Source organism: Drosophila montana, unplaced genomic scaffold (assembly GCF_035044405.1).
Source record: "Drosophila montana isolate Dmon_TW-CO22-7 unplaced genomic scaffold, ASM3504440v1 contig_2106_1, whole genome shotgun sequence".
NCBI lineage: Eukaryota > Metazoa > Arthropoda > Insecta > Diptera > Drosophilidae > Drosophila > Drosophila montana.
The window spans coordinates 1,407,165-1,432,249 of record NW_026997017.1 but is presented as its reverse complement, the minus strand read 5'-3'; the positions used below and the strand labels follow the sequence as shown (position 1 = coordinate 1,432,249).

Here is a 25,085-nt window from a genome sequence, read left to right as displayed (position 1 = left end):
CATTTCTGCGCTCATTTGTTAGGGTATTTACACTTCGTATTGGCTAGTCGCCAACCTGGCCTGATATGGCCACATGGCTGTCTGATGTCCGTGAAAGTAGCTCAAGTTTTCGATCTATTTAAGCGTTGCCTATTCCAGTACGGTCTGGTCTGATCTTATATAGTCAGTAGCCGACATAGCGACGCATCGTGAGCTATCTGTGAAGGCAGCTCGAATCCGTATTTTGTTCTGTCATGCAGCTCCGGCTGCGGCTCCAATGATGCAATCACTGAACGCTCTCCCTGTCATTATCAATCGCTCTCTCTCTCTCTGTCTCTCTCTCTCGCCTGCTCTCTCCTCAGCTTGCAGTTTTAGGGGACGTGCTGAGCCCGTGGCCGCAGCTACTTATTAATCTTATCAGAGATTGCGCTGATGCGCAGTTGCATTCGACTCGCAAGTGGGCCAAAGCTGACTCAGACCCACATCAACCGCATCAGCTGACTGCGTCGGCTCATTGGTGTCCGGTGGCTAATGCCAATTGCCAGTGGTTACCCCTAAATGCACTTCAAATGACATTATTCATCACCGATTCTGCTTCTTATTCTTATTAGTGAAGGTCTCTCAGTTGCGACTATGTGAAGTTGTGCTCCAAGCGAGTTATTGCTTGGACGTTTGGAAGTTCTTTTGTGCAACTGCTTCGAGGAAAGGAAGCCTTGGACATCAATTAGTGGTGCCAGCTAACAGAAACCGACAGCTTAGATCCATCTGAAAGGGAATGGAGAAATGCATCTGAATATAATGAAATCTTCCAAAGGTCCAGTTCAGGCTGTTCGCAGTCTGAAGTCTCGCATTTGTGCTGGCTTCGGCATTTCCAGGTCTTCCAAATCGGAATCCCAAGTCACTTGAGAAACATGTAACTTTTTGTTAACTAATTCCTACTCGAATTTATCTGATGATGGCGCTCCATTGATTCGATAATGCGAACCTTACACTGAGCAACTTCAAGGGCCTTACGTCACGCCACTTCATCGCAATAAATATTCCAATTGAACGCACTTGAATTGTCTTTTATTCATGACTGGCTTTGTTTATTATTATTGAGAGTTCGGCCCACAATAGCGGCCCGAATGTGGTGGACGCAACCCTTTCTAAAATTAGACCTCCATTTTGGGTAATCAGGCGTCCTTGTCCTTGAGTTGTTGTTGTTGTCGAATTGATGGCCTGCTAGGTCTTTTAATTATGTAGGCTATTGTCCTGGGACTCATTAATATTCGATTACTTATTTTGAACAAAGTCGTTTTCTTAGCTCTATATTTTATCCTGTAGCTATTAAGCCTTAGATTTATAAGAGCTTCAGTATATACACTTAGTCTTTAATATACAAAAATTTATACTTTTATAATTATTAAGTGCGCAGATAATCTACACTAATAATTATCTGTATCTATATACCTTTTATAGGATTTTACAATTATCCTGGGGATAGATTTCTTCCTGATCAGGATGACAGCTGAGTCGATCAAGTCACAAGAGCTAGTAATTTTATATTTATATAACCTCAGCAATATCGATATTTATCGATATTAGGAATGTGGGAGTAAATATCAACGTCAGGATAAAGATCGATTTTGCAGCCAGGTTTGTCAAGCATACACCGACGATTAAGAGAGCAAGATACGAGATATTTGGTATGTCAACTTCCACTAATTTATTTTTTGGATTACCTCCTGAATTTCCTTTATTTTTTGAAGGTAGGGCCTCTGGCATATACATACTATATGTCATATTTATGCCCTGCAAATTTCACAAAGATCGGACTATAAGCACCGAAGTTATTTGAGAATGCATTTAGCATATAAGTTGTGGGAGAAAGGGAAGAAGAAGCAGCGCTTTCATGTTTAGAAGAATGCTAGAATGTTTGTTAAGGTAGCTCTGGGTGCCATATACTCTTACGCCAGTCGGGCACTTGCGACTTCACATAGAAGTCGTGCGAATATCCTTGTGGAATACCCTGGAATCGCCACTATTTTGAATAGCTTTGCTTTTATTGGATCGGGACTCTCGAGTTACCCACTCAAGCGGACTTATCAGCTGCTATCTTGCAGCTGGCAGCCGGCAGATAAATAAATATACCATTTATTTTGAAGGCACTTTCCCAATCAATTTGAAGTTGGGATTTTGTAACAAGTACTTGCACACATATTTAGTTAGTTATAGTATATTTATTTATTTGTTAACTTGTTTTTGTTGTTGTTGTTTTGTTGTTTTGCTGTTGCCATAGAAAATGCCGCATTCCATTTGGCTAAGGCTAAGTACTTAACACATCACAGATTGCATTCGCACGCGTGGTTTCTCCCACACACACACACACACACACACGCACAAGCCGGGTTCACTTCTTCAGGAAGACCTCGTGCAGTTCGACATCCTTCAGATTGCTAACGGCCGCGGCGGAGGCGCGTTGCGCCCGCCTGCCACGGCGTCCCATGCGCCAGTGCTCCTCGATTTCGATGAGGGTGCGACCGCGTGTCTCCGGGACAAAGCTGAGGATGAAGAGGGCGGCCAGAAAGGAGACGCACGCATAGAAGGCAAACAGATTGGCGGTGCCCAGCCAGGCCTCCATATTCGGATAGATCTTCAGGCAGATGAAGGCCAATATCATGCCAAAGAATACAGAAACGCCGGAGGCGCTGCCACGCACACTCTGCGGAAAGACCTCCGATATCATGATGAACGGCAGCGTCAGCATGCCCATCGTGGAGAGAACACAATGTGGGCGACAATGCAGACGACCGGCAGCCAGGACCAGGTGCCCACCGTCTGGGCAGCCAGCTGCTGGTGGCGGCGAGCAGCAGCATACAGATGCCCATGCAGCTGGCGGAGAAGATGCCCGCCGGCCGTCTGCCCCACTTCTCGAAGATGCTGCTCATAAAGAAGGTGGTTATGATGCGTGCCACGCCCAGCATGACAGCGACCAGCACCGGATCGATGGTAACGCCCGCCGTTTGGGCTATCTGCACCGCATACACAATGATCACAACAACGCCGCAGGCCTGCTGGAAGCCAAAGAAGCCAATCATCATGAGCAGCGGCTTATAGACCTCCGGCCGGCGTATGGCCTGGCCGATGGACTCGCTGGCCGCCGTGTCGCGACTGTTGTCCGCCGTCATCTTCATTTGGGTGAGCTCCGCCTCGAACTCCGGCACGCAATCGTCATCTGGTTGGGATGAGGGATTAGCACAGGAATTCGATCTGAAGGATCAGGGCTTGGACTTACCCCTGCGCTGCAGTCCGCGAAAGTAGCGCAGCGAACGGCGCGCCAGCTCGATGCGTCCCTTTTGCAGCAACCAGCTGGGCGATTCCGGCATGGGCATCACCAGGAGCGTGGCGGCCAGCTGATAGGCGCAGCTGATGCTCGCAATAAGCACCACATTGTGCCGTATAAAATAGCCCAGCACGTACATCAGCAGGATGCCCGATGCCAGGCCGATCGAGGTGCCCAATATGAGTCGTCCCCGGATCCGGGGCAAGCTGATCTCCGCCGAGTAGACGCCCACCGGAGAGACAAACATGCCGATCATAATGCCACCAAAGGCACGGCCCACCAGCATCTGGGCGTATATGTAATCCCGATTCGTGTGCAGGAAACTTGTCGCGAGCAGCAGCCAGCCAATCAATCCAATCACATTCGTCAGCAGAATTGTGTACTTGCGTCCAATGCGATCCAGGAAGAAGCTGACCATCAGCCCGCCCAGCGGACAGGCCATATTGTTGATGGACGCTGTGCGGTAGAAGCAACCGAAGACACTTAATCAAAGGGGTATACCAAATGGGGAAAACTGCCTGAATAAGAAAGGGACTTAACCTCCTTAGCTAAACGTCCAGCTGGGCAACCTTTCCTTTCTGAATAGATCGACTGAAGGAATTATATATTATCCTGGCCGAAGATCATGCTAAAAAGATATCCCTCAAGCTCTACCCAACTCTGAAACCCTATGAGACAGAAGGAGCAGCACCCCATGGAAAGTTAGAATCTTTAGTAACCTCTTGTGAGAATTACTAGATCTTATTTGTGAACCCTTAGCCGTACCCAGCTCTGATACACCAGGAGTAAAGGAACAACATCCTTCTTCTTCACAGTGAAGCTCTTCAGCTGCAGCAGCTTTCATGGGTTTTTATTGGAGTAAAAAGAGGATGAAGATGATTTCTTTTCAGCCGAAAAAGCTCTCGATACGGGTAGAAATAGAAAATTCTATTTAGGTAGGATAGGAAGTACATAAAGTCGTAACCAGTTTAAAACAAGAATGGGATGAAGTCTTTATCGGGCCTTCATAGCATGTCTCGGAATCATAACAGTAAATGGGTTAAGGTCAACAAGGTCACATTATGGATTGAACAGATAATTAAATAATTGAAAAAGATAAGATAATGGAATATTGATAAGAAAAGATATATCAGCTGATGGGGGAAAAAATAGGTTAAGGTCAATTGGGGCATGGAATGTCAAAGGCAAAGAGAAGGATTAAATATGGGCTATCTTTTAAGAGAATTAATTGATGGAATATAATGAAAATTCGATGGGATCTCTTTATAGCTTTTCGCTTTTCTAACTTTTGTCACTTGCCCAGATTTGATTTAAAGACTAAACGGACCTAGTAATTCCCTTTTGAAAACCCCTAGATCCGAGGAACCTCAAGGATCTGCTTGATCTTCTTATTGCCTTGTAATCTTTCAATATTTTCCTGTTGAAATACTCACCAAACCAGCTGGCCTCATCCTTGTTCAGCCAGAAGGGTTGTGTTTCATCGCACAGCTGGTTGAGCGTTACGCTGGGCATGCTGACGACCATGCCGGAGCCCAAGACCCCACTGTTGCCCAGGAACACCATCAGCTCCTGGCGGAGCACGGCCAAATGTCGCTCGCCCAGCGGGAGGCTGCTCTCTTTGCGCTTATGCGATTTGCTCTGTTTGTTGTTGCTGTTGCTGTTGCTGTTGCTGCTGTGCTTGGCAATGTTGTTGCTGCTGCTGTTGCTGTTATGGTTCGTATTGGCTGCCGGCCTACCCTTGTCCAGATCCTTGCAGACGGTGGCCATGCCCGCCTCGTAGGGCGGCGGCATGAGCTCCTCCTCCTGCTCCAGAGTCATGTTGCTGGCGTGTGTTGCTGCTGTGTCCTTTATCAATTCTATTTATTAATTTCTTTGTGAATGCCCAACAACTAACAATATTGGCAACGTTAGCGCAACGTTGACTGTGGCCCGACTGTGGCTATGTTGCGTGCTGTCCGTTGGCTTTGTAGTGTTCCGCGTTGTTGTCGACGTTGTTGTTGCTATTGTTGCTGTTGTTGCTGCTGTTGCTGTTGGTTGTTGTTGCTCTTAACTTGGTTGTTGTACACTTGTCTAATTGGAAACGACAAGTGGAAACTTCCGCGCATTTCAATCATATGGCGACCAGCGACTCGGTATCAATTTCATAACTCGCTTCGCGCCTCTCCATGACGAAGACAAAAAAAAAACCAAAAAAAAAGAACACGAGCACAGCAAAAAAAATAAAAGTAAAGAAGAAACCTTTTTGAGAACCTTTTTGTTTTTGTTTTTGCAAACGTAACTGCCACTTGATGACGTTACGTCTGCGGGGTTCGGCGTTCTTGGACTCTACGCTCGGTTCTGTTTCTGTTGCGGTTCGGTTTCGGGTTTTTACCGTTATCAGTTACTGTCTTTTTGTAGAAATGGGCGCGTGACACGAACCCTCACAGCACGTGCGATATTTTTGTACACTTTGACTGCCATTAAAATAAAGAAAACGTTAATATATTCATCTTGTATTGAATGGAAATCACAAAATAAAAATCATTCACCACAGTTTAAACCGACTTGAAGAGAATTAACACTATATTTTACATGATTTAACGAGCCTGAGCACGAGCACCTGCGCTGATCACAACCTTTAACACGACTTTATTACAAACAATGAGATTAAATTCGACTTTAATACATGACTTCACATATTTAACAATATTTTACGTAACATTTAAAAAAAAGTTTACGAAACTCGACACGCTTTAACAGGACCAAGAATAACTATCACACACATTATACAAAAAAAAAATTTTATTAGTGTAAAAATATTTAAATGGTTATTAATATATGTAGATATTATATCGGCAGCATTTGATTAAATCTTTAGTCGTGCGTGTTCGTTCACGTTGGGCAGATAAGAACACGAATAAAGGGGACACGACTCAGCACAATGGCACAGAAAAAAACTCTTTGAATTCATAGCGTGAATTAAATTGCTAGAGGTATTTTAATTTCTGAATGCTCATCCAATTCCATATATACAAATTTTATATTCCATTTTTTCCATTAACTAATTTGATGGGACTTGAATTTATGTTATTTTAAAGTTTTTTAAAAAAAAAGCGGCATCAGAATAAATTAAATTATAATTTTCGAAAATAAAACATTGGCACTGAACAATATATATATATATATCAATATATATATATGTTATTAATAAAAACTACTAGTTTGTTCAAATACTTTTAAAAACTTTTTTCGCTCTGTTTCCTTGATTTTAAAAGAACACTTATATAAAACATTTTGTAAAATAAGTATAAAAAAAATTTAAAAAAATACATTTTTTCAATGGAGCTCATTGATCGTGAAAAGCTTTCTTTTCGTGTCTTCGCATTGTAGGTCGTGCTGCATCGTATCGTATGTGCTGTATCGTGTCGTGCTTCAACTCCAACACGCGCCCAGCTCTAGCTTGTACATTCGTGCGGGGCGTGCTATTGATTGCAGGCTATCGATTTGATGAGCGTCCAATGACGAGCCTCTTCAAGCCACACACAGGCACACACACAGGCACATAGACAGACACACACACTAACACGCACACGCACACTGGAAAGGCACGCGATATTCGAGACTGGCTATTGGCAATTGAAGCAGCTGTTGTGCATCTGTTAATTACCGTTATTGCTTTTGCAATTATTTATTACTTTGCTTGAAGTTCTTTTGGTAGTCACCAGTCGGGGCCGAGTGACGCGTCCGTTAGCGGCAAAGTTTGCGCAGCAACTGAAACGGTTGTTGGCAAAAATGAAGCAGCAGCAGCAGACGCAGCAGCAGACGCAGCAGCAGACGCAGCAGCAGACGCAGCAGCAACAATCTGCTGCTCTTAGCTACAATGGCAACTGTTGCTGCTGTTGTTGCGGTTTTGTTGCCCTTTTAAACCCAGTAAGAATGGCGGCATAGGGTATATAAGCTTGTAATTACGAGTGAAACTCTAGGCAATTATTATCATTATCGTATCTATATCTATATCTATATCTATATCTATATCTATATCTATATCTATATCTATATCTATATCTATATCTATATCTATATCTATATCTATATCTATATCTATATCTATATCTATATCTATATCTATATCTATATCTATATCTATATCTATATCTATATCTATATCTATATCTATATCTATATCTATATCTATATCTATATCTATATCTATATCTATATCTATATCTATATCTATATCTATATCTATATCTATATCTATATCTATATCTATATCTATATCTATATCTATATCTATATCTATATCTATATCTATATCTATATCTATATCTATATCTATATCTATATCTATATCTATATCTATATCTATATCTATATCTATATCTATATCTATATCTATATCTATATCTATATCTATATCTATATCTATATCTATATCTATATATATAGATATAGATATAGATATAGATATAGATATAGATATAGATATAGATATAGATATAGATATAGATATAGATATAGATATAGATATAGATATAGATATAGATATAGATATAGATATAGATATAGATATAGATATAGATATAGATATAGATATAGATATAGATATAGATATAGATATAGATATAGATATAGATATAGATATAGATATAGATATAGATATAGATATAGATATAGATATAGATATAGATATAGATATAGATATAGATATAGATATAGATATAGATATAGATATAGATATAGATATAGATATAGATATAGATATAGATATAGATATAGATATAGATATAGATATAGATATAGATATAGATATAGATATAGATATAGATATAGATATAGATATAGATATAGATATAGATATAGATATAGATATAGATATAGATATAGATATAGATATAGATATAGATATAGATATAGATATAGATATAGATATAGATATAGATATAGATACGATAATGATAATAATTGCCTAGAGTTTCACTCGTAATTACAAGCTTATATACCCTATGCCGCCATTCTTACTGGGTTTAAAAGGGCAACAAAACCGCAACAACAGCAGCAACAGTTGCCATTGTAGCTAAGAGCAGCAGATTGTTGCTGCTGCGTCTGCTGCTGCGTCTGCTGCTGCGTCTGCTGCTGCGTCTGCTGCTGCTGCTTCATTTTTGCCAACAACCGTTTCAGTTGCTGCGCAAACTTTGCCGCTAACGGACGCGTCACTCGGCCCCGACTGGTGACTACCAAAAGAACTTCAAGCAAAGTAATAAATAATTGCAAAAGCAATAACGGTAATTAACAGATGCACAACAGCTGCTTCAATTGCCAATAGCCAGTCTCGAATATCGCGTGCCTTTCCAGTGTGCGTGTGCGTGTTAGTGTGTGTGTCTGTCTATGTGCCTGTGTGTGTGCCTGTGTGTGGCTTGAAGAGGCTCGTCATTGGACGCTCATCAAATCGATAGCCGAATCAATAGCACGCCCCGCACAAATGTACAAGCTAGAGCTGGGCGCGTGTTGGAGTTGAAGCACGACACGATACAGCACATACGATACGATGCAGCACGACCTACAATGCGAAGACACGAAAAGAAAGCTTTTCACGATCAATGAGCTCCATTGAAAAAATGTATTTTTTTAAATTTTTTTTATACTTATTTTACAAAATGTTTTATATAAGTGTTCTTTTAAAATCAAGGAAACAGAGCGAAAAAAGTTTTTAAAAGTATTGAACAAACTAGTAGTTTTTATTAATAACATATATATATATTGATATATATATATATATTGTTCAGTGCCAATGTTTTATTTTCGAAAATTATAATTTAATTTATTCTGATGCCGCTTTTTTTTTAAAAAACTTTAAAATAACATAAATTCAAGTCCCATCAAATTAGTTAATGGAAAAAATGGAATATAAAATTTGTATATATGGAATTGGATGAGCATTCAGAAATTAAAATACCTCTAGCAATTTAATTCACGCTATGAATTCAAAGAGTTTTTTTCTGTGCCATTGTGCTGAGTCGTGTCCCCTTTATTCGTGTTCTTATCTGCCCAACGTGAACGAACACGCACGACTAAAGATTTAATCAAATGCTGCCGATATAATATCTACATATATTAATAACCATTTAAATATTTTTACACTAATAAAATTTTTTTTTTGTATAATGTGTGTGATAGTTATTCTTGGTCCTGTTAAAGCGTGTCGAGTTTCGTAAACTTTTTTTTAAATGTTACGTAAAATATTGTTAAATATGTGAAGTCATGTATTAAAGTCGAATTTAATCTCATTGTTTGTAATAAAGTCGTGTTAAAGGTTGTGATCAGCGCAGGTGCTCGTGCTCAGGCTCGTTAAATCATGTAAAATATAGTGTTAATTCTCTTCAAGTCGGTTTAAACTGTGGTGAATGATTTTTATTTTGTGATTTCCATTCAATACAAGATGAATATATTAACGTTTTCTTTATTTTAATGGCAGTCAAAGTGTACAAAAATATCGCACGTGCTGTGAGGGTTCGTGTCACGCGCCCATTTCTACAAAAAGACAGTAACTGATAACGGTAAAAACCCGAAACCGAACCGCAACAGAAACAGAACCGAGCGTAGAGTCCAAGAACGCCGAACCCCGCAGACGTAACGTCATCAAGTGGCAGTTACGTTTGCAAAAACAAAAACAAAAAGGTTCTCAAAAAGGTTTCTTCTTTACTTTTATTTTTTTTGCTGTGCTCGTGTTCTTTTTTTTTGGTTTTTTTTTTGTCTTCGTCATGGAGAGGCGCGAAGCGAGTTATGAAATTGATACCGAGTCGCTGGTCGCCATATGATTGAAATGCGCGGAAGTTTCCACTTGTCGTTTCCAATTAGACAAGTGTACAACAACCAAGTTAAGAGCAACAACAACCAACAGCAACAGCAGCAACAACAGCAACAATAGCAACAACAACGTCGACAACAACGCGGAACACTACAAAGCCAACGGACAGCACGCAACATAGCCACAGTCGGGCCACAGTCAACGTTGCGCTAACGTTGCCAATATTGTTAGTTGTTGGGCATTCACAAAGAAATTAATAAATAGAATTGATAAAGGACACAGCAGCAACACACGCCAGCAACATGACTCTGGAGCAGGAGGAGGAGCTCATGCCGCCGCCCTACGAGGCGGGCATGGCCACCGTCTGCAAGGATCTGGACAAGGGTAGGCCGGCAGCCAATACGAACCATAACAGCAACAGCAGCAGCAACAACATTGCCAAGCACAGCAGCAACAGCAACAGCAACAGCAACAACAAACAGAGCAAATCGCATAAGCGCAAAGAGAGCAGCCTCCCGCTGGGCGAGCGACATTTGGCCGTGCTCCGCCAGGAGCTGATGGTGTTCCTGGGCAACAGTGGGGTCTTGGGCTCCGGCATGGTCGTCAGCATGCCCAGCGTAACGCTCAACCAGCTGTGCGATGAAACACAACCCTTCTGGCTGAACAAGGATGAGGCCAGCTGGTTTGGTGAGTATTTCAACAGGAAAATATTGAAAGATTACAAGGCAATAAGAAGATCAAGCAGATCCTTGAGGTTCCTCGGATCTAGGGGTTTTCAAAAGGGAATTACTAGGTCCGTTTAGTCTTTAAATCAAATCTGGGCAAGTGACAAAAGTTAGAAAAGCGAAAAGCTATAAAGAGATCCCATCGAATTTTCATTATATTCCATCAATTAATTCTCTTAAAAGATAGCCCATATTTAATCCTTCTCTTTGCCTTTGACATTCCATGCCCCAATTGACCTTAACCTATTTTTTCCCCCATCAGCTGATATATCTTTTCTTATCAATATTCCATTATCTTATCTTTTTCAATTATTTAATTATCTGTTCAATCCATAATCTGACCTTGTTGACCTTAACCCATTTACTGTTATGATTCCGAGACATGCTATGAAGGCCCGATAAAGACTCATCCCATTCTTGTTTTAAACTGGTTACGACTTTATGTACTTCCTATCCTACCTAAATAGAATTTTCTATTTCTACCCGTATCGAGAGCTTTTTCGGCTGAAAAGAAATCATCTTCATCCTCTTTTTACTCCAATAAAAACCCATGAAAGCTGCTGCAGCTGAAGAGCTTCACTGTGAAGAAGAAGGATGTTGTTCCTTTACTCCTGGTGTATCAGAGCTGGGTACGGCTAAGGGTTCACAAATAAGATCTAGTAATTCTCACAAGAGGTTACTAAAGATTCTAACTTTCCATGGGGTGCTGCTCCTTCTGTCTCATAGGGTTTCAGAGTTGGGTAGAGCTTGAGGGATATCTTTTTAGCATGATCTTCGGCCAGGATAATATATAATTCCTTCAGTCGATCTATTCAGAAAGGAAAGGTTGCCCAGCTGGACGTTTAGCTAAGGAGGTTAAGTCCCTTTCTTATTCAGGCAGTTTTCCCCATTTGGTATACCCCTTTGATTAAGTGTCTTCGGTTGCTTCTACCGCACAGCGTCCATCAACAATATGGCCTGTCCGCTGGGCGGGCTGATGGTCAGCTTCTTCCTGGATCGCATTGGACGCAAGTACACAATTCTGCTGACGAATGTGATTGGATTGATTGGCTGGCTGCTGCTCGCGACAAGTTTCCTGCACACGAATCGGGATTACATATACGCCCAGATGCTGGTGGGCCGTGCCTTTGGTGGCATTATGATCGGCATGTTTGTCTCTCCGGTGGGCGTCTACTCGGCGGAGATCAGCTTGCCCCGGATCCGGGGACGACTCATATTGGGCACCTCGATCGGCCTGGCATCGGGCATCCTGCTGATGTACGTGCTGGGCTATTTTATACGGCACAATGTGGTGCTTATTGCGAGCATCAGCTGCGCCTATCAGCTGGCCGCCACGCTCCTGGTGATGCCCATGCCGGAATCGCCCAGCTGGTTGCTGCAAAAGGGACGCATCGAGCTGGCGCGCCGTTCGCTGCGCTACTTTCGCGGACTGCAGCGCAGGGGTAAGTCCAAGCCCTGATCCTTCAGATCGAATTCCTGTGCTAATCCCTCATCCCAACCAGATGACGATTGCGTGCCGGAGTTCGAGGCGGAGCTCACCCAAATGAAGATGACGGCGGACAACAGTCGCGACACGGCGGCCAGCGAGTCCATCGGCCAGGCCATACGCCGGCCGGAGGTCTATAAGCCGCTGCTCATGATGATTGGCTTCTTTGGCTTCCAGCAGGCCTGCGGCGTTGTTGTGATCATTGTGTATGCGGTGCAGATAGCCCAAACGGCGGGCGTTACCATCGATCCGGTGCTGGTCGCTGTCATGCTGGGCGTGGCACGCATCATAACCACCTTCTTTATGAGCAGCATCTTCGAGAAGTGGGGCAGACGGCCGGCGGGCATCTTCTCCGCCAGCTGCATGGGCATCTGTATGCTGCTGCTCGCCGCCGGCGGCTGGCTGCCCGAGACGGTGGGCACCTGGTCCTGGCTGCCGGTCGTCTGCATTGTCGCCCACATTGTGTTCTCCACGATGGGCATGCTGACGCTGCCGTTCATCATGATATCGGAGGTCTTTCCGCAGAGTGTGCGTGGCAGCGCCTCCGGCGTTTCTGTATTCTTTGGCATGATATTGGCCTTCATCTGCCTGAAGATCTATCCGAATATGGAGGCCTGGCTGGGCACCGCCAATCTGTTTGCCTTCTATGCGTGCGTCTCCTTTCTGGCCGCCCTCTTCATCCTCAGCTTTGTCCCGGAGACACGCGGTCGCACCCTCATCGAAATCGAGGAGCACTGGCGCATGGGACGCCGTGGCAGGCGGGCGCAACGCGCCTCCGCCGCGGCCGTTAGCAATCTGAAGGATGTCGAACTGCACGAGGTCTTCCTGAAGAAGTGAACCCGGCTTGTGCGTGTGTGTGTGTGTGTGTGTGTGGGAGAAACCACGCGTGCGAATGCAATCTGTGATGTGTTAAGTACTTAGCCTTAGCCAAATGGAATGCGGCATTTTCTATGGCAACAGCAAAACAACAAAACAACAACAACAAAAACAAGTTAACAAATAAATAAATATACTATAACTAACTAAATATGTGTGCAAGTACTTGTTACAAAATCCCAACTTCAAATTGATTGGGAAAGTGCCTTCAAAATAAATGGTATATTTATTTATCTGCCGGCTGCCAGCTGCAAGATAGCAGCTGATAAGTCCGCTTGAGTGGGTAACTCGAGAGTCCCGATCCAATAAAAGCAAAGCTATTCAAAATAGTGGCGATTCCAGGGTATTCCACAAGGATATTCGCACGACTTCTATGTGAAGTCGCAAGTGCCCGACTGGCGTAAGAGTATATGGCACCCAGAGCTACCTTAACAAACATTCTAGCATTCTTCTAAACATGAAAGCGCTGCTTCTTCTTCCCTTTCTCCCACAACTTATATGCTAAATGCATTCTCAAATAACTTCGGTGCTTATAGTCCGATCTTTGTGAAATTTGCAGGGCATAAATATGACATATAGTATGTATATGCCAGAGGCCCTACCTTCAAAAAATAAAGGAAATTCAGGAGGTAATCCAAAAAATAAATTAGTGGAAGTTGACATACCAAATATCTCGTATCTTGCTCTCTTAATCGTCGGTGTATGCTTGACAAACCTGGCTGCAAAATCGATCTTTATCCTGACGTTGATATTTACTCCCACATTCCTAATATCGATAAATATCGATATTGCTGAGGTTATATAAATATAAAATTACTAGCTCTTGTGACTTGATCGACTCAGCTGTCATCCTGATCAGGAAGAAATCTATCCCCAGGATAATTGTAAAATCCTATAAAAGGTATATAGATACAGATAATTATTAGTGTAGATTATCTGCGCACTTAATAATTATAAAAGTATAAATTTTTGTATATTAAAGACTAAGTGTATATACTGAAGCTCTTATAAATCTAAGGCTTAATAGCTACAGGATAAAATATAGAGCTAAGAAAACGACTTTGTTCAAAATAAGTAATCGAATATTAATGAGTCCCAGGACAATAGCCTACATAATTAAAAGACCTAGCAGGCCATCAATTCGACAACAACAACAACTCAAGGACAAGGACGCCTGATTACCCAAAATGGAGGTCTAATTTTAGAAAGGGTTGCGTCCACCACATTCGGGCCGCTATTGTGGGCCGAACTCTCAATAATAATAAACAAAGCCAGTCATGAATAAAAGACAATTCAAGTGCGTTCAATTGGAATATTTATTGCGATGAAGTGGCGTGACGTAAGGCCCTTGAAGTTGCTCAGTGTAAGGTTCGCATTATCGAATCAATGGAGCGCCATCATCAGATAAATTCGAGTAGGAATTAGTTAACAAAAAGTTACATGTTTCTCAAGTGACTTGGGATTCCGATTTGGAAGACCTGGAAATGCCGAAGCCAGCACAAATGCGAGACTTCAGACTGCGAACAGCCTGAACTGGACCTTTGGAAGATTTCATTATATTCAGATGCATTTCTCCATTCCCTTTCAGATGGATCTAAGCTGTCGGTTTCTGTTAGCTGGCACCACTAATTGATGTCCAAGGCTTCCTTTCCTCGAAGCAGTTGCACAAAAGAACTTCCAAACGTCCAAGCAATAACTCGCTTGGAGCACAACTTCACATAGTCGCAACTGAGAGACCTTCACTAATAAGAATAAGAAGCAGAATCGGTGATGAATAATGTCATTTGAAGTGCATTTAGGGGTAACCACTGGCAATTGGCATTAGCCACCGGACACCAATGAGCCGACGCAGTCAGCTGATGCGGTTGATGTGGGTCTGAGTCAGCTTTGGCCCACTTGCGAGTCGAATGCAACTGCGCATCAGCGCAATCTCTGATAAGATTAATAAGTAGCTGCGGCCACGGGCTCAGCACGTCCCCTAAAACTGCAAGCTGAGGAGAGAGCAGGCGAGAGAGAGAGACAGAGAGAGAGAGAGCGATTGATAATGACAGGGAGAGCGTTCAGTGATTGCATCATTGGAGCCGCAGCCGGAGCTGCATGACAGAACAAAATACGGATTCGAGCTGCCTTCACAGATAGCTCACGATGCGTCGCTATGTCGGCTACTGACTATATAAGATCAGACCAGACCGTACTGGAATAGGCAACGCTTAAATAGATCGAAAACTTGAGCTACTTTCACGGACATCAGACAGCCATGTGGCCATATCAGGCCAGGTTGGCGACTAGCCAATACGAAGTGTAAATACCCTAACAAATGAGCGCAGAAATGAAAGCTGAGCAAATACTGTGTTTGGATTGGATCTTCGTAATCTAGAGCTGTATATTATCTCTATATTGTATTTGTTAAAGCCACCTAAAAAGGCGGCAACCCTATAGTAAGATAGGGCTGTCACCTTTTTGACAATTTTTAAGGCGTTCAAGTTGCGAACACGAGGGTCTTTGAAATCAATTATTTTTCAAACATATATTTAGTTTATACTTTTGAATAGGTTAGGTAAGTTTATTTTGAATTTTAATCTAAGGATTACTAACTTAGTATAGTTAGGTAAAACAACGAGCTAGGAAGCTTAAATTTTGACTGTAGTTACCTCATGTGATGAAGGTGCACATTAGACGGGGTTTCGGGAAATTCCACCCGCATGTGTGGAAAAATCGACTAAAACGTTTGAATGAAACTTTTTTATTTACCAACCGATCGGCTTCAAAGACATACATACATACATACATACAAATATACATACATACACACATACATACATACATACATACATACATAGATATATATATATGTATATATACATACATACATATATGCATACATACATACATACATACATACATACATACATACATACATACATACATACATGCATGCATGCATACATACATACACACATACATACATACATACATACATACATACATACATACATACATACATACATACATACATACATACATACATACATACATACATACATACATACATACATACATACATACATACATACATACATACATACATACATACATACATACATACATACATACATACATACATACATACATACATACATACATACATACATACATACATACATACATACATGCATGCATACAAAAAACACCAAGAAACGAGAAAGAAGTGCTATCTTCGGCACACCGAAGATTTAATACCCTTGCAGACCCAACCTTTTCAAAATGCTCATAGTGCTTTGCCCGTATCTAAGAAGCACAGGGAAAATAGTTAATGCCGAGTATGGTTAAGATATCTTGAAAAACAAAAAAAATTCCATACAACAGCATAATTTTCGACTGATCGTTCCTATGGCAGCTATATGATATAGTTGCCCGATCTTAATAGGATTTTGCATATATATGGGGAGCGTAGTAAAACTAATAAATACAAAGTTTAGTCAAGATAACTTTATAAACAAAAATGTTTTTCATACAAGAACCTACTTTTCGACCGATCGTTCCTATGGCAGCTATATGATATAGTGGTCCGATCCAGCTGGTTTTGACATATGAGCTGCGTGCAACAGAAAGAGGGAATTCTGCAAAGTTTCATAAAGATAGCTTTAAAACTGAGAGACTAGTTCGCATAGAAACAGACAGACGGACAGACGGACATGGCTATATCAACTCGGCTGTTGATACTGATCAAGAATATATATACTTTATGGGGTCGGAGATGTCTCCTTCTATGCGTTACACATTTCACGACAAAATTATAATACCCTCTGCAAGGGTATAAAAAACACTACACTACTAGCTAAGCATGAGAAACTTCTGAGCCTACTTGAATTCTTGAGAATCGAGGAGTAGAGCACTTGGTTGTAATTCGTTTTATTTAAATTTGCAGCACAGCGACAAATTAGCTTGGTCTGCGCTTGGAATTAGAAAACAACCATGCATGCATACATATATACATAAATGCATACATACATGCATGCATACACAAACACACACACGCCCACACACACACACACACACACACAACATTATTATTGGTCGCAATAACCTATATAGACTTAAGCCAAAATTTCCTACTCCCATAACTTAGTCAAATCTCATCCGATTTTCACAAGGCTTGGCTCTTTGTTCATGGTTTGGCCTCTAGATCAATTTGGCAACATTACGGCTTACCGTCCAAACGGTTTCAAACTCATTTTCAAAGATCTTTGAGAGAATTTATTTTCTACGTACCATGGGCAGGCCCGGCTTTTGCCCGCTAGTAGAGTATAAGAGAGAGAATCTTTCAAATCAAGCGATTTGATAACTTTGTTTGATTTTCTCCTGAAATACTGTCAAAACAGAAAATATTATGAATGTTAAACAATATGATTGCCAGCTTCTAATGTTCAAATAATTCTAATGCGAAGAACAGCTTAAAGATGCTGACTTATTTCAGTAAGCTTCCGGTTTTATTATAAAAAGATAGATGTAGTAAGATTTAAGCGATCGTCTGCCAATCAGAATCCTTTTCAAACTGCAGGGTTGCCACCTAGTTGTCAAAAATTCAGTGTGCTGTCACTTTAATCCAATTCAACGAGGTTTGCATAACGATCGAGTTGATCGATTTGCAACAGCCGTGGCAAACACCATCTTCAAGCTGTCATGCCCTTTACAAGGTATTTCCTAATGGCAAACACTTTGATGTATTTGAAAATTTCGCACTAGATAAGCGACAAAAAAAGTGTACACAGCAGCAAAAACCAAACGATGTGACGCAACTAGAGGGTAAATAAAAACAACGACTAACAGAAATGCAATAAACAATAACAACTTTAATGACAAGAAGAACAGCAAATAGTGTTAATTGAATTTGATTGATAAAAAACGTGTGCCGCTTATCAGCTAACCAATTGGCTATCATTCGACATGGTGTGTGGACGGGGACGAATGTCACCTGCGGCGCGGGTGCGGCAATTGGCTAGATTGCCACTCGACTAAATGACTGGTGAAAAGTGATCTAGTCGGAGATACCCTAGAACCAGCGCTGAGCTGCCGACACCAATATGTGAACTTTATCCCACAAATATCTTTTTGAAAATTTAAAGAAAGCTCTTAAAGTAAGTTTTGTTTTTGCAATTTCGCAAACAATACGATGCAAGACCTACCTAGCAAATAAAGAGATCTTAGTTATTTATTTACATTTATTTACACTCAACCTTAATACTCATTTTTAATGCGTACAGGGTATACGAACACACACACACACACCCACTCACATATGTGCACATTAATAGAGAACTAATGTGGCAACGCTCAACGCAATGCATAAGAACATCTCGAACGTACAAACTCTTACCTGCAATTTTTGCAATAACAATGTCAAGTGGTAGAACTCAAGCCATTAAACGATAACGAAATATACACAGATATCCATTTGTTGCAGATGCAAAACGTTTGAAAAGCCGCACAGAAGCACGCGGCAAATTGCGTTAACATGGCCTGCCATAGCAAACAGCTTTTGTCTGGAACAATAACATAGCCAATGCTGCCACCTGTTGTGGCTCGTTTGTTTGGTTTGAATTTTAAATATTTTCGTTTATTTGTTCTTATCTTGGTTTAATGTGACGACTTAGTACAACAATTAGCTGCTGCTATTAATATATATTATATATATATATATATGTATATATATTTGTATAAACGAATTAAAATTCAAGTTGTTCATTTCACTGTCATGTATATATATACGTAATGTAAACTACGAACATTACAAGTTGTGTGTGTGTGTGTGTGTGTGTGTGTGTGTATAGTGTAGTTTATCGTATATATTGTTTTTTATTTTTTCTTTTATTTTGCTTTTAATTCGGATTTCATTTAAAAAAAAAAATGCGCGCGTTTATTTTTGTTTTGTTTTTGTTTTTTATCTTACTTAACATTTGTATACGTATGGTATATAGTTACATATATAATTTGTTTTTTTTTATTTTGTTTATGTTTATTTTTAATCGGTTCAGTGAATACATTTTTTGTTTTGTTTTTATTTGTTTGTTCCTCTATTAATGCATGGTATATATTGCTTATGTAGTTTTGTCGTTTTCTTGTGTATTTCTTGCTGTCGTTATTTAGTTTATTCTTCACATATTTTTATATATATTGATTTTGTGTTTTTAAAAATCTTTCAAAGGGCAGTTCACGTTCCACATACAAACTTTGACAGCAGCTTGACGGGTTCATCTTTAAACTTGTTTTGTTTTTTCTTTTTTAAATCGTTATTTAGTTTTTATAATATTTCGCATGCACTACTTAAGTTCAGTTACAATTTGTAAGCCGAAAAAAAAATGTTCTTTTCGTATATAGTTGCTTAATATATGTACTATATGTGTACTATATATGTACTTATGTGTACTTATATATGGGCATTTCCAAAGGAAGAGAAGTTTAAATTGGAAAAAGTTGCATTCCAATTGTGCAGCTAAAAAACATGTCTCCAAAATGGAAAAGCTTTCGACAAACAAAATGATGATGATGAAAACGAAATCTATTTCCGTTAATCATCTTCTTTTGCCTCAACTTTGATCAGATATTACGAGAATCTCCCGATTCTATTATTAGCGAACTTTGCCATTGACTTAAGAGGGCAAACGCCTTGTCTTCTCTTCGAAGCTTTAACATGTTGAGAATTACAAGCGTCAATCAACATAAAAAGTACAGTGTGCATTACAGAGAGCGTACGAACTGGAAATGCCCATATGCCTGTGTATATAAGTAATGTAGCTAGCATATATATATATAAAATTTTCGGATATTTTTTTTTTTTTTGGATTTTTTTTTTTCTTGCAAACATGAGTTTTTATATAGGATGGAATATGTTAGTAAGATTTCGAGCATAGAAAGAAGAAATTGGAAATTAATAATCTAAAGAGAATTTATGCAAATATAAACAATTCACAGTTTACAGAATTAGCGCCTTGCCTTGAAATTGTTAACGTACTTTTTAATACTAATCTCGATAAATAATTTTTTTTTTTTTTTTTTTTTTTATATAGTATCATGAGTCGCCTATTCTTTGTTTAATTTGCTAACTGACAAAAAAAAGAGAATTATTGTTAACCTGGTTTATGCATTGATTATACGTAAGAAACTATTTTTACTAATCAGTTTTGAGGTTCGATTCGTTAATATAAGTATTTGGTTTTCCCATCATTCTTATTGACTTTTTCTTGTTTTATTTTGTTTACCTTTCAATATATAAAAAAATGTTTTTTGTTTTTGTTTTTCATTTTGGTTTTTTACTTATGCTAAACTCAAAAAAAAAAGTTGTGTATGCGTCTTTCGATTTATTTATGCATTATAAAAAGATTCTTTTTACCACTAAACGCCTTTTATTTTGGTTATATATTAAAAAAAAATGTATGTCTATATATTTGTAGGCGTATATATACATATATTTCTTGAACAACATTTAAAATGTGTGTAATTAGTTTTTGTGAGGTTTCCTTTAAATTTATGCTCAAATATATATATTTTTTAATTGCGCTTTCGATTATTCCTTCACAAAAAAAAAAAAAACATATACAACAAAATTAGCTTGGCTGCTTATGTTTAACAACAAAAAATATGTTCTTTCATTTTTGTATAAAATATAAGTTTAAAAAAAAATTATCATCTCTACAAAAAAAACAAAGAATTTACACATGCTCAAAAAAACATATTTGGTTAGAAAAAAAAACACATTTGTTTATGTTCATTTTCCTTATAAAAGAATTTGTTGATTTGTTGAACTTGTTTTTTGTTGATTTTTTGTGTATATATTTTTCATTTGAATTAGTTGGCTTAACTCCTTAACTTGAACAATTGATGAGACGTCATTAAGCTATCGATTATCGTTTATCGATTACAGTTTATCGTTTGTCGATTATTGGATAAGGAAAAAAATTTGCATTACGCTTTGTCTAGAACTAGTTACGAGACGCTAAGTGCTATGGATTAATCCGATATTCGTTACAAGCTAAGGCTACGATTGGTTGAGTATTCATTTTGTGTTAGCTAATGTCAATTTCCTTAAGGGTCATATGCATTGTGTGTTGCAATCTCTGTGCCAAATGCGCCATGTTTTGACTGCCGGGAGAAGCGTTTAGAGAAGCAATTCAATTAACTGGAAGCAAATTCTTTGTGGATATGATGAGCCAAAATGCTCGCACAGCTGCCCAAAAAAAAAAAAAAACTACAATAAGCACGAAGAGTTCTTCTAACTATTTGCTTGCTTCTCGCTGCGCTGCTTGCTGTGCTTCTCGCTGAGCTTCTCTAGGAATTTGTTTTTTTTCTTGTGATTTTTGTTTTGCATCTCGCTTTTTAATGTAGCCGAGCTTCTTGGTTGTTTCAGAGGTTTGCTTCTATTTTAACTACAGCTTTGCTTCCTGCTTAACTTCTCACTTTGCTTCTTGCTTTGCTTGTCGTTTTGTTTTTCATTTATTTTATTGCTATAACGCAAGAATATAGCGTGTTTTCTGTATTTAAACGTTTTTAAGTCTTATTTCCTGGCATTGTCATTCATTTTACTTATCTCTTTTATGGGCTATGCTTCTTTCTTCTCTCATCTTTGTGACTTGCTATATCTCTCGCTGTGCTGCGAACTCTACTTTTAGTGTGCTTTTCGCTTCTTGCTTCTGTGTTTAACATTTCGATTGGTCGCATATTTAAGAGACTCTCGTATTGCTTCTCCATTCGCTTCTCGCGGCTACTCAGAACTTAACTAACCATTTTGGCTGCTATATTTTTACGTTATGATTATTATTTAAAAAAAAAAAAATTGCATTTGTATATTTTTGTATTGTAATTTCGATTTCTATTTTTTCGTATGTTTTATCTATTTATCTTTTTGTTTTTGATATTTTTAGAATGTTTAGTACTCAGCACAACCAAGCTGTATGCAAAAATTATCAATTGTATGCTATTTAACAATTTAAATTTGTTGCATTTATTTGCCCGTAAATATTCTTAAATCTAAAATGTCGACTATGTTTAATGAAGAATATGCTTTATATAAATCGCAATTCGTTGTTGCAAACTCGACTCTGTTTCTTTTAAAAAAAAAAATGTAAACGATGAAAATAAAACAAAATGAAGAAAATGCTGTTGTTGCTAAATGTTTATTTATACGTATTTCCGTTTCAAATTCTTTGTGTATTATGTTCAAATTAAAATAGAGTAAAAGTTTTTAAATTGTGTGTGTATTTCAGAAATTTTGGGACAAAGTAAAATAGTTCACAATTGTTTCGTCTATGAATATTCGTAAGAACTATAACCAAATATAGGTTGAAGATCTTCTCATATGCTCATCAATTGGAGTACAATTCAATTGAAATTTAAATCGAAATTAATTTAATTTAATTGTTTTGTTTTTGTTAATGTTTCATTTACATAGTTCATGCACGCTCGTGGGCGTGGCAAATGGCGTGGCTTGAAGCAAATGTTAAAATCAAAACAAAACTTAAAATATTACAAAATGAAAAAGCTAGATAGTAATAAAATCATAAAATTGAACATAAAATTATAAATTGAATTCTTGTAGCCGCCAGTGCCACGCCCACTAACACACTAAGGCGCCGCATTAATTTTCGTGCTCTTTCTTTACATCTTGCGCTTTCTTTTAATTAACTTTTGTCTACTTTTTATTTCACTTCTGTCAGGCTTTTATCACGTGCTTTTCGTTTCGTTTTTTAAGGTTCTTCAATTTGTCAGTATTTGTTTGCGTGTGTGTGTTTGTTTGTGTGTGTGTGTGTGTGTGTTTGTATAACATGCTCAAGTTGTTTAAACGCATACAAAAAAAAAATTCATTTCAAAAAAAAAAAATCTTTAATATTATGAAAAAAATTCTTTTACAAACTATGAAAAAAAAAATTTTTCCTTTTGTTTTTGTTTTTCTATCTTTATTTTCTTTTGTAATTTTGTCTGGTGAACAGGTTGAGGGGGGCGAAGGGTCAAGCCCCCCCCCCCCCCCCCCCGCAATAAGCTGCACGTTTTTTTTTTAGCTGCTGTTGAAACAGGCGCAGCGTACAGTGCTGCCAGACTGTCGCAACAGAAGGCGTGCAGTGCTGCCCATACACCCTTTAAAACTCAGCTCGCGCGCTCGCTCGCTCTCATGCTCTCTCTCTCTCTCTCTCGCCTCATCGTATCATCCTATAGTTGGTAAGAACAGCCTGAACTTGAGCATGCTAACATTTATATTATCATGTATGAATATAGTATATATAATAATTATAAAAAAAAAGTATTTATAAATTATGAAAAAAAAAATGTAAACAGATTTTCAGCTATATAAATATACATATATATATATATATAATCCGGTACTCGTATAAGTCAGTTAAGAGACACAGAAACAGAAAAAAAAAACAGAGCTTATATGCCTTCACGCCTAATTGTATGCTATATATATATATATATATATATATATATATATATATATTATTTATTTAGTTATATGTTTGAAAAAAAATTATCGTTTCGCCTAAAGTTAAGCACAAAAAAAACCTTCGCATTTCTATCTGATTATAATATAGTATTTCATATATATATTTATATATATATATATGTGTGTGTGTGTATATATATATATCAGTGTGTTTCACTTCATATAGCCAATGTATACATATATAATGTTTATATATATAGAGAGCGACTAACTACGGTCGCATTTTACATAGAAAGAAAAAAAAAGTCCTCCGAAAAAAAAGCACAAAAATAAAAAAAAAATTACAACACAAAAGTATTGAGGAACATTTAAGGATAAACACACAAAAAAACAAAAAAAATTGGTCAGAATAAAAATATTCATGAATTAATTAATGTTAAGTTTAAATTGATTGGTATTCGTTGAGAACATATAGATGATCCACATTAGTTCAAGATATATGCAATGTTTCATTATCCGTTGAGTTTTACGCTCTCACTACTCTCTCTTTTTTTGTTAAGTATTTTATTGTGTGTGTTTTTGAGGTTATGTGGGCCACAAAAAGCCGCCATTTGCGTGTGTTGCCGTTGCAGTTGTTGCTGTTGCAGCTGTTGCAGCTGTTGCAGTTGCAGTTGTTGCCGCTGAGAAGCTGTTGCTGCTCAGTAGCTTTTGCAGCTTTTGTGCATGTTGCTGTTGATCCATGCCATAGCCGTAGTCCAGCAATTGTTGCTGTGTTGAAAGCATGTGATTGTTGCCAGATTGTTGCATGTGATGGCCGCTGCTGCTGCTGCTGTTGCCGTTGCTGCTGTGTTGTTGTTGTTGTTGTTGCATGTTGCTGTTGCTGTTGCTGCTGTGTGGGCTTAAGCCGAAGCCATTGCTATTGCTGCTGTGTTGTTGTTGCATGCTGATGTTGCTGTTGCTGCTGTGTGGACTTAAGCTTAAGCCATTGTTGCTATTATGTTGCATGTTGCTGCCGTGTGAACTCAAGCTGAGGCTATGGAGGTGGCTGTTGCCGTTGCTGCTGTTGAATTGTTGTTGCATGTTGCTGCTGTGTGGACTTAAGCTCAAGCCATTGCTGCTGTGCAGTTGCATGTTGCTGCCGTGTGGACTTAAGCTTAAGCCATTGCTGCTGTGCAGTTGCATGTTGCTGCTGCTGCTGTGATGTTGCTGTTGCTGATTGTAGCTGAGCATGTTGTGGGCAGCAACATTGTTGGAATTATGTTGCTGGCGTTGCGCATTGCTGCTGTGATTGTTGTGGCCCATGTTGCTGTTGTTGTTCTGCTGTTGATACTGATTGCTGCTGTGCGCAGCAGCAGCACTGCTCAGGCGTGGCAGCTGTCCATTGTTGTTGCTGTTGTTGTGGCTATGCGGCGGCGATTGTTGCTGTTGTTGCTGCTGATAAAGTGAATGATATTGTAGCATGTTGTTGGGGG

The 25,085-nt window shown here is 39.0% G+C and overlaps 2 protein-coding genes and 1 pseudogene across 2 annotated transcripts; 1 reads left to right on the top strand and 2 right to left on the bottom strand.

The window, feature by feature from the left end:
* Positions 1 to 2,181: 2,181 nt before the first annotated feature.
* On the bottom strand, positions 2,182 to 5,453 carry LOC135426933 (facilitated trehalose transporter Tret1-like; annotated as a pseudogene).
* A 4,609-nt stretch (positions 5,454 to 10,062) lies between these two features.
* LOC135426932 (facilitated trehalose transporter Tret1-like) lies at positions 10,063 to 13,329 on the top strand. Its single transcript, XM_064680274.1, has 3 exons — positions 10,063 to 10,778; positions 11,755 to 12,258; positions 12,319 to 13,329. The coding sequence occupies exons 1-3, from the start codon at positions 10,394 to 10,396 to the stop codon at positions 13,137 to 13,139; spliced, it is 1,710 nt and encodes a 569-aa protein (XP_064536344.1). The 5' UTR covers positions 10,063 to 10,393; the 3' UTR covers positions 13,140 to 13,329.
* Positions 13,330 to 24,198: 10,869 nt separating this feature from the next.
* On the bottom strand, positions 24,199 to 25,074 carry LOC135426890 (nuclear transcription factor Y subunit alpha-like). The gene has a single exon (XM_064680217.1). The coding sequence runs from the start codon at positions 25,072 to 25,074 to the stop codon at positions 24,199 to 24,201; it is 876 nt and encodes a 291-aa protein (XP_064536287.1).
* Positions 25,075 to 25,085: the final 11 nt, after the last annotated feature.